General features: G+C 45.3%; 1 protein-coding gene across 1 annotated transcript; it reads right to left on the bottom strand.

The window, feature by feature from the left end:
* Positions 1–2,201: 2,201 nt before the first annotated feature.
* Positions 2,202–7,549, bottom strand: VAX1 (ventral anterior homeobox 1). Its single transcript, XM_077822707.1, has 3 exons — positions 7,312–7,549; positions 5,379–5,566; positions 2,202–2,735 (listed from the first exon to the last, which is right to left on the bottom strand). Exons 1-3 carry the CDS (start codon positions 7,547–7,549, stop codon positions 2,202–2,204), a joined length of 960 nt encoding a protein of 319 aa, XP_077678833.1.
* Between the last annotated feature and the right edge of the window lie 2,539 nt (positions 7,550–10,088).

Genomic DNA, 10,088 nt, shown 5'->3' with positions numbered 1-10,088 from the left:
CTTTACTGGAAGCCCTTTGATTTATCATTAATATTTCATTCTGTCTCTCCTTTTTATATAAAGAGATTACACAGGCACAAGGGTCGGGGAACTCCTATTCTGAAAATCTAGCGGGTAGTGTAACTGCAATGTCATTTTTTTTTTATTAACACCTGAGGAAATGATACTTGTTGTTGGCCAGTAAAATACTTATTATTGGTCCGAAAGGAAGCAAGCCCCGGCTTAATCAATTGACTCGCGCTCGTAATTTAAATAAACAACTACATGCCATGTTTAGAGAGTTTTGTTTGTTTTTAAAACCGGTGTAAACTCAGCTCTTCCATTGTGAATCCCAAACTGCCCCATCTGTTCGGACACACAACAGAACTATAGGTCCAGAAAGGCAATCGACTTCAGAACATCCACTAGAAAGGATTTTTGACATTTTGCATCGTACATGGTGTTTTAAATATAAGACGAAAGTACACCTAATTCTGTCGTCATATAGATATAATATATTTCACTCTCACCACATAAATACAAAACATCCAAATAGCCAAAAACATTCAGAACAAAAGTTAGTAGCAAGTTCTCGGCGCTCGATTCATTCATTATTTTCTCCACTATTGCCTAGAAACTTCAGACGTAAATAATTCACAATAAAATTACTATTTTGTTTTCTGTCCTGCTCTCTCGCTCTCGCTCTCTCTCCAGTTCTGTTTTATAGTTAATTCTCTAGACTACAGCAACCATTCCATTTTTTGTAATTATTTTTGGTTAAGGTTCGGTGGCACGTATTTATACAGCTTGTAAACGCCTTATATTAAAGATTAAAGAAAGAAAAACTAAAACAAACAAACAAACTAGCTAACTACAGAATTCTTTTTCTGACAAATTCAAGTACTGAAACTTAATGTGAAATAGATCAGAATGCTAGAGTTTGGAATAAACATCCTGGCGGATGGAGAAAAAATAACCGTAACAAGTATGCAAAAGGACAAAAGGGATTATTACACCGAAGTACAAAAAGATACGTTCTTTATATTTTACTTTCATTTTAATCAAAATGTAAGTAATTTGCGAGAGTATTCTGGAGGGAGGAAACCCTAAAGATGTTTAATTTGGATACACTTTGCAGGTATTGGAAACTCAAGTAGAAAAAAACCTGTCATTTTAATAGGTATAGATGGAATCACGCCAATCTCTCTACCTTACTTTCCCTTATTTCAGATATTTACCTTTACAACATTTTAATGTTATTTTTGGTTCGAAGAACTAGCTCTTGAAACTAAAAAAAGGGGCGTTGCATTATCTTGAAGTGAAATATTGTTTTTATTAAAAACAATCTAAAGTCACTGGTTTCTGTATCTGCATTTAATGAGCAGGTTTTAAAGGCAGTCTGTTCCGATCCTTAAACTATTCAATATTTTTTTTAGTTGACAGACTTTTTTCTGGATTGGATCTGTGTCAAGAGCAAATATAAATACAAACTAGGATACTAAACTGTTAATGTAGTGCAGTCATCATATACACATATATGGGGCCACAAAACCTTGAGCAAATTTGTGCTTAGAGTCACTGAAGTCTTGGCAACACATTTAAATCCACCTGATGGTTCCATTTCTATGTCCGTTTGTTTGGAATCGACTTCCCCACTCCTGCAGCGGTTTGCATTGGTTTAATTCAGAATATAGTCAAAACGGTTATGATTAAACTGCAATCAACTTCCCCTTCCCATTTCCCCCCTCCTCCCCAGTCCCTTTCCCAGATAAAAACGTGGATCATCGTTAGGTTTGCATTGGTTTGATTCAGAATGCAGTCAAAATGTTTGGTTTTGAGCTGCTGGCAAACCTCCTCCACCCTGCCTTCTTCTCCCCCCCCCCCCCCCACACCCGCCCACGCTAAAATAAAGGGGTCTCCATCACTAACAGTGATGGCGTCCCGGCTGTGTGGTCAGGAATCCGTTTATTTAGCGGCTACACTTGGGTGAGGTGTTTGTCCACTTCATGATTTCGCCTCTAAACATAGTTTCGTTCCTTGTTGCATTCGGAAATAAGTCTGGCTCGGGAAGCACGGTCGGGGGGGCGGATTGTTATGGGGGGGCAGGAGAGTGTGCGGAGGGGGGATTGAGGGGAGGGCTGATGAGATACTATTGTGTCATTATTCCATAAATATCGCCACAAATAGATACTATAAATATAAATACATAGAGTTACTCAGAGTCAGTCCAGGGCTTTTTTCTCAGCGCCTTCTTTATTGTTGGTCCTGGAGTAGGGCTCGAAGGCGGAAGAGCTCAGGTACCTGGCTGATAGTTCCTGCAAGTTTCCTGCCAGAGATCCGGCCATTGTCAAAGGATTAGAGGACAGCCGGCCGGCCACCGAGCCCAGGAGGGTGGGCACCGGCAGGCTGAAGAGGTTATGGCCGGCGCTGGGCGAGGCGTGGAGTCCCGCAGCCTGGGGGGGCCCAGCCGCGCTGCTCACCGCCGGCGAGTGCGGGGAGCCGCCCGCGGGCCCTGAGCTGGTGGTGCCCGTGGTCCCGATGGTGAGGCTGGGGGCCCGCAGCGCGGAGCCCAAGGCGCCGGTGGCGCAGGGGGGCAGGAGGCCGGGCAGTCCCGGCGGGGAGAGCAGCCGGCCTTGCTCCAGGAGCCGGAGGACGCTGCAGGTGGCGGCGGTCTCCGACACCACGGACCTCAGCTCCGAGTCTTTGCCTTGGTCCTTTTTCTGCTTCGTGCGCCTGTTCTGGAACCAGACCTTTACCTGGGGAGAGAGGCACAGGGTGAGCGGGGCTGGGGGGGCAGCCTGGGGGCCAAGGGGCTGCCCCCCCTCTCCATTTACCCCCGGCCCGGCCCTGGGACTGGACAATGGACGCCGGCTTGAGCATTGCCGGGCACTCCGGAATCAGGGAGTTTACACCGCATGGGAGAGTCTGGGCGGAGGGAGGAGGAGGCTTAGGGAGTTGCAATGAACCACTCAGCTGCATTTTTTACGAGGGGGGGGGGAGAGGGGGAATCCTACCTCCGATTTATGAGTTCTGGCTTCGGGAGCTGTGTAGCACCCGGAGGCACCTTAAAGGACCCGGGTTCTCCACTCCTGCAGCCAGCGGAAATTTCGCCATAGGTTTCAGTGGTAGCAGGATCGGACTCTTTAAATTGGTTTTATTTCAGAGCGAGCCCTAAACCTGGGGCGGGTGGGGCACCCCCCGGCACAATCCAGCAGGCTCCGAAGCTGCACCCTCGGGGAGAGGGGGCTGCTCATTCCGCTCCTCTTCCCTCCCCGGCAGCGTGGAGTTACACGCTCATCAAGTGACAGTAACGTGGTTCTTCTCTTGTTCTCGGCTCCCAAGCCAGAGGAGAAGGCCTGGTGCTGCTGCCCGGCCCTTTCCCCACATCTCATAGCAGGCTGCATCCCCCTTCGTCCCTTTGAAATCCGATTTTAACTCAGAGAAATACAATCTATATTCCTCTAGCCTCTGAGACTGTTTAACTTGCCTTACCTGCCCCACGGCAAAAAAAGGCTCATTAGTTTGTCAGAGGAATTTATTACCCCGGGTGATCTTTTAACAGACATAGGGAACCAGGCTTTAGAAGTTTGTTCTTTTTCCCCCGCTGACTTTGGGGTTATTTCCCCCCTTGCACTTTTAATTGTTCGAACGGACATAAATATTCACTGGACACTGCACAATCGTACAGGACACTCTGTTCACTGCCCTGTCAATAACTCCTCGCTCAGCCCCCAGAACAAAAAGAGAGGCAGTCAAATAGGGCAGAAACTTCGCTATTGTCCACCAACCTAGTTCATTTAATAATAGGGAGGAATGAAAGATAAATACATCTGATAAGACGGGTTTTCATTTAGTGGCACTAACACAAGTAGGACTAATTACCGGCTATCTATTTTCCGTTATGAAGCACTGGGGATTGTCTAGCGTTTTCCCCCAAAGCAGCTAATAATTCAGTTACTTTTTCGCTGTCGCATTACAATATTGTTCCCTTTCGCAGAGTCTCTTCTATACAGTATTTCCTTCCCAGGTAGAATACTTAAGGCCCGTGTCACCTCCTATGCTAGACGCTGCAGGGGGAGATCAGGGGGTTCTAAATTACAGAGGGAATTGGCTCATCCTTATTTTGCACCAGAGGTTCTGGGCGGAAAAAAACAAAACAAAACCCCTCTCTCTAAAAAGTTACAATGGGTCAGCCAATGCTGACCTGATTCTTGTGAGGTGCAAAGGATACTTTTTTCCCCTCTCTTTAAATTGCACTTGAAAACTTAAAATGTGGCCGGTGTTGCAACCCAACCCCCCACGCCAGGTAAAAATGAAATTAAGAACAAAGCAGAATTTGTATATTAAGCCATTTTAACGCAGCACGATTCCAGCTCCCTTCATCGCCAAATTGCGCATGGACAGGTTTTTTTTCCCCATGCGATTCTGTGAAAATACCTCCCCACGCTCACACACACTCCAAACGCAAAAAACAACAAACACAACAACAACAACTCAATTTAAAGACACATTAGCAGGCAAAATCAAACAAGAGAAGTTCAGAGGGGCAAGTAAATATATCGAATAGAAAATCATTTATGAGCTCTGAATTTGTTGATTATATGCTTGCCGGTAGCGTACTTTTGTCTGAAAAAGTCTAGCAGTCTAACGTGGAAAAGGGCATAAAACTTGATTTGAATCCACCCACAGCTCATGGGAAGCATTGGAGCTCCTGCAAACAGTGACAGCTGCCTGCATGCGGACTTGTGTTATGAAAAGTGGTTTGCATTGCTTACACTGTATTGCCTTTCAAATCTGGACACCCTCCACCCCCAGCTCCCACCCGGGAATTCAGTGCCACACATTTTGAAAGCAACTCTCCCCCCCCCACACACACACCCCCAAGCATCATTCTGATAATGCGCATTGTGTATCGAATGTCTCATCAGAAACCGCTTCGCCCGCATTTACTGAGTTCCAGAAGAGATTTGCTACATTCTGTAGCTCAGTTTGTGACCAAACCAAGTTGTCAGCTACTTTTAAGCCTCCCTATTTTCTTTCAGGGTGTAGCAGCTTGCTCTATCTCTCTCTCTCTGTGTAAGCCTGCGTGTCAGGTTGTGTCTGAGGGTGAATATTCACAGATCACTGGGATTATTATGGGGTGGAGGAAACGGTTTGCCACAAAGTGTGCGCCTGTGTCTGCCAGGAGGCCTGTGATCCTGTGTGAACCAGGCAGTGGGCTCTGGAAACAGAAACAGCCTTTGCCTGTCTAGCCGATGTAAGCCTGCGAGCAGGTGTTTATGTGGACGAGGCTTCAGCTGCATCCCTGAGGAGTGTGTCTGTGCTGGGACTCGGGAAGGGGGGGTTGGGGGGAAAGAGGTCTCAAAGGTGCCTAGCAGCAGGTGCTTTCTCCGCACTACCTGAGTTTCCGAAAGATTGAGCTGCCGGGCCAGTTCGGTCCTTTCCCGTCCCACCACATATTGGCACCTCTGGAACTCCATCTCCAGCCGGTACAGCTGCTCCGCGGTGAAGGACGTTCGGGTCCGTTTGGGGCGGTCCAGATCAAGTCCTTTAGGCAGAATAATCTCTCTTATTGAACCTTTGGCATCTGGCAAAGAAACGCGCAGTCACTTTACACCGAGGAACCGCTTTCGGAGCAATGCAAAGAGCTGCCGGGCAGGCTCTCAGCCCGCGTCCTCACCCAAAGCCAGGTTAACCAGGCGGCCATCGGGCTGGTAAAATCAGGGCATGGCATGGGGATACTGTACCCAGGAAAAGAGGAGGCGCTAAGGGTCAGAGATCTGTAAATAATGCCCCCAGCCCGACTTTCTTTTTAAGGACGTTTAATACATTTCACTAAGAGATCTCAGTGCTGTAACAAACACCAAGCGTTCTTGGGCCCTATTCACTGTAGGGTTATTCTTTGGTGCTGCTGGGTTATTGTTATTATTGGGTAGCAAGCCTCGCAAGCCCAAAAGCAGCTATTCCGGGGCAGGACCATTTCGAGCTTACGAAATGTTTCATTTCACCATGCGGCGCTTTTGGATTTTAAGTGCATCTCGCACCCCGAATGGCAGGAGAGAGTTATGGCCGCTTCTTTACTCTTTAAAAATGCCCGGAGGGGGAGAAAAAATTAAAACAAACCACACAGAAAAGCTTCACTTTTATTTTAGCACCGGCCTAAGAAAGCAGGGCAAATCTGATTAGCAAAACTGTCACGCTGGAGCTCGATTCAGATTACACTAGAGCATTCCCAACCTTGCTTTCCCTAATTTTACCTCCACACTAAACTTTAAGTCATAGATAACCACATCATTTCAACCTGACCCCTCTCTAGGGTCAATCGGTCGCGCAAGGATTAATTATTGTTTACAAGGCCTCCTTTGCACTGATTTTATTATAATTCTATCCTCCCTACACACACACACCTTAATAAAACTGTAATTTCCGCAGAGCCCTAGCAAATCATTTCATTAGTGGCCTGGGAAATGATCCCGAAGGATGGGGAGGAGGGAAATAAAAGCAGTCAATATACAAAAACCCAATTCAATCCCTCCTGTCTCCTTTTTAAAGAGTGATTGCTTCGGAAATAGTTTTTCCGCCGTCAACCCCGTAAATTCCACCTCACATCATGGACCCTGGGACAGAGGACCTAGCAGAAACCCCTACATTTTATATATATCCCCACCCCAGAATGAAATAACCCAACAAAACCACAAACACCACAAATGCACCGAGATGCAAAAGGCGAAATACACTATTTTTATCCGAGCATCTCCTTTCTAGCGTCCGAGGCGTGCAGAAGCAGCGAGCGCAAGGACTTTCCGTGGGGAAGGGCATCGTAGGTGTTACAAAATTAAACCGCGATCGCTGCTTATTCGTGGCATTGCTCAAGATTACTCGGGCGCACCGTTAGCCCCGCTGAGGGGGACTCTGACACTCGCCCAGCTCTCTGTAGAAGAGGGCACCGTTTGGAAAGTCTATGGCGAATCAAGCAAGGCTGTAAATAAATGCATTTCACGGCCCCCACGGTTGGCGGTTAAGAGGCCCCAAGGAAAAGTGGGAAAGAAATGTAATGCAGATAAACTTTTCCCAGGAACCAAAGGTGTACGTTAATAAAAGATACCAAAAAATAAAAAACTAAATCAGACCCTATCAAACAGCCATAGACTTAGAACCCCTTGCCTCTGGAAATGCTGCGGTACACTCTACAGCGGTATTTCCCCCTCTCTATCCGCAGGAAAAGAGGAACATCTTGAAACCCCAACACACATATTTTTAATAAAAATAAGACTCGAATTCCGATCTCTCTCTCTCACACACACACACACAAAATGCCTCCAAAACTCCTACCTCTAACTAGGATCCTCCTGCAATAGTCCGGGTCTGCAGAACTAGATTTACTTTTATTACAATCTTCCGAAACGGCCGAGGCAGAATAAGTCCCTTGCTGATCCTTCAAAAAAGAAGTAGAAATATTTCCTTCAGACCCTTTGCTTTCCTTGCCCTCTTTATGTCCGTTCTTCGAGACCCGGTTCGCTTCAGCCTCTGAATTGCATCTAACGTCCATTTTGTCTTGTTTCCCAAACATGTAGTGCAATAAAACAAAGCAAAGAAGAAAAGAAAAGAAAAGAAAAGAAAAGAAAAGAAAAGAAAAGAAAAGAAAAGAAAAGAAAAGAAAGTCTAGGTTGGCTGTTGCACAGCCTGCGGTCAGACGGGTGGGGATCTGGAAAAGCACCTCTCGCAAGGAAGGTCGGCTTTGATCCCAACAGAAAGGCAGCTTGCTTCTTCCTCGATCCCTACGTCCTAATGTGGCTGTCCAGCTTCCCTGAGCCCCAGTGATCAGGTACTCAACAGTACAACTCCAAAATGATTTAATGTCTGCCTTATTACAGAGACATGTAGTTGTTACACACACAGAGGGACGCGCACTCGCTGTTTCAATTGATTAGGGGTAATTTTGCAGCCTCCACATTTAGGTTACCTCATGAATACACTAAATTGTTTGGATAATATATCAGATCGTAATGGATGGTTTGTGTGCTTGTCCCCAATCAAGTAGAGTTTAGCCAGTGAATAAACTGAAATGATTGGTCTTGCTTTCAGGAAACACACAATCAAAAGGCTGAGACTTCCAGAAAGGGGGGCGGAAAAAAAAAAAAACTTTTGACAAGATTCACCCTGAATTGTTAGCACCATTAGCAGCCATTATTAACTTTCTTCAGTCTGCCTTTGACCCTCCAGATTATACAGTGGCTTTATCCAAGACACGCCAAATAAATCTGAATAAAGCTGCTAGGAAAGGTTGGAAACATGCAGTTGCAGAAAAGCAGCCTGGAGTCTGAAGGAAACAAACCAACTACTGCACACAAAAAAGTTTTCCCCTGGAGTGGGTCTGTCCAAGGAAGCCGAGGATCAGCCCAGCAGAAATCCTCCTGAACACATCTCTCCACAGACAGCCATCTTAAACTCCTACCTCTCCTTAATTCAGTTCAGAGGCTTGCTTTGTGTGTGTGTGTGCTAATTCTGCACCTTCACAAACACTGAACCAATTGGTAGAGCCTGCTCATTGAAGGGAAAAAAAAAAAAAAAAAAAAAGCCAGCTTTGTGTTCAGATAGATCCAGGAGGGGAGAGAGGGAGAGAGAGAGATAGCCCGTGAAAAATCTCCACTGCGTGTCTACTAAAGGATAAAAAAAAAGTTTTACCCTGGCTATTTCATTGTCTCTGCTACAATATCTTTGAGAACCGCAACAGCCAGTAATCCAATAAGACCATTGATTAGGCTACAATGATTCAATTCAAGCAAATGGCCTTGTGCAAAGAGCATGCTCCAGCCCTTCTTGTCACCTTGTAGGGCAGAAGCCCTCTTCATGCTGCTCTCCTTATTCATTCCTTTATGGGAAATGTAGAGCAAAAGGAGTGAAAGATGGCAATTATCTAATTGGACTATTAACAAACAATTCTCTGAGTGTGGCTGTCTGGCAATGGTGCTTGGGCGGGGTGAAAGGCCACATGTTGCACTGGCCCCATTCACAAAGAGTTTAGGGGCCGGAGGCAGAGAAAGAATTTTCTTTGAGAATTTTTCACACAAATCCAGGAGTCTCAGGTTTTCCTGTCTCTGTGTCTGATTCTCTGTGTCAGAGGGCTGGTGACTGGCATCTTTACCCATCTGAAGGTACTGTGCAGACCGCTAATATTGCAAACAGCATCACAAGCCAACATCAAATTGCAGCACCCTGTCCAGTTGTGAGCATATTACACACTGCTTAACTTCCCGGGTCTGGTTCTGATTCTATTGGTGTAATTGCATTGACTTCAAAAGAGTTTAGTGATTCAGGCTGGGATAAGTGAGGGCAGACCCTTGTTTTACGGTTTAAGTTTAAACTAGTGTAAATAGGCATATTTCAGGCCAAGAAATAAAATCAAATTTAAAAAGTGAATGCAATTTACACACACTTCAGACTATTCTGTCTCGAACAAATATTCTTCAATAATTGCCCAGATCAGCTAACTAGATTTTTTTCTATTATATTTCTCAGAAGTGTCAGATGTAGATAAAGAAGTCACTCTTGAGACCTGGATCAGCCCCTGTGCTTTGTATATATAATTAATACACATATATATTATGCAGAATGTCTCTAGTCTGGAACAGGTTTCTTTCTCCTTAAAGCAAATGAATTTCAACAATTTCTGATGGTTTGTTATTATTAGTTATTCCTTGTATTGCAGTAGTGGCTAGAGCTTCAAATCAATTGGAGGCCCTATTGTGCAAGGCGCTTCCCAGATATCTAAGGAGGAAACGATTCCTTCCCCAGTCTAAGAACCCAATCCTGCGAGCTGCTCCGTGCCTGGATGCCTGCAGAGCAAGTTTACAACAGACACAACAAGTGGATGCAACAAACAAGCAGAGCGGTTAGGTAAGAGAACAAAAGGTAACAGTAGTAGGAATACATTTTTGCATAAATAAGCTATAGGCAGAACTTGAAGGCAGTGAGGTATATAGATAGATAGGTAGGTAGGTAGATAGATAGATATGGTTGAGAAGTGTGGCGGAAGCAGTCCTGGCTGGCCATCGGATTCTAAAAAATTCTAACGAAGACTATTATTTTAAACATTTTTACATAGTAAA

The sequence above is a fragment of the Eretmochelys imbricata genome, chromosome 7, assembly GCF_965152235.1.
Source record: "Eretmochelys imbricata isolate rEreImb1 chromosome 7, rEreImb1.hap1, whole genome shotgun sequence".
NCBI lineage: Eukaryota > Metazoa > Chordata > Testudines > Cheloniidae > Eretmochelys > Eretmochelys imbricata.
Note: the sequence above shows the minus strand (reverse complement) of the source record. Positions and strands in the feature narration are given on the sequence as shown.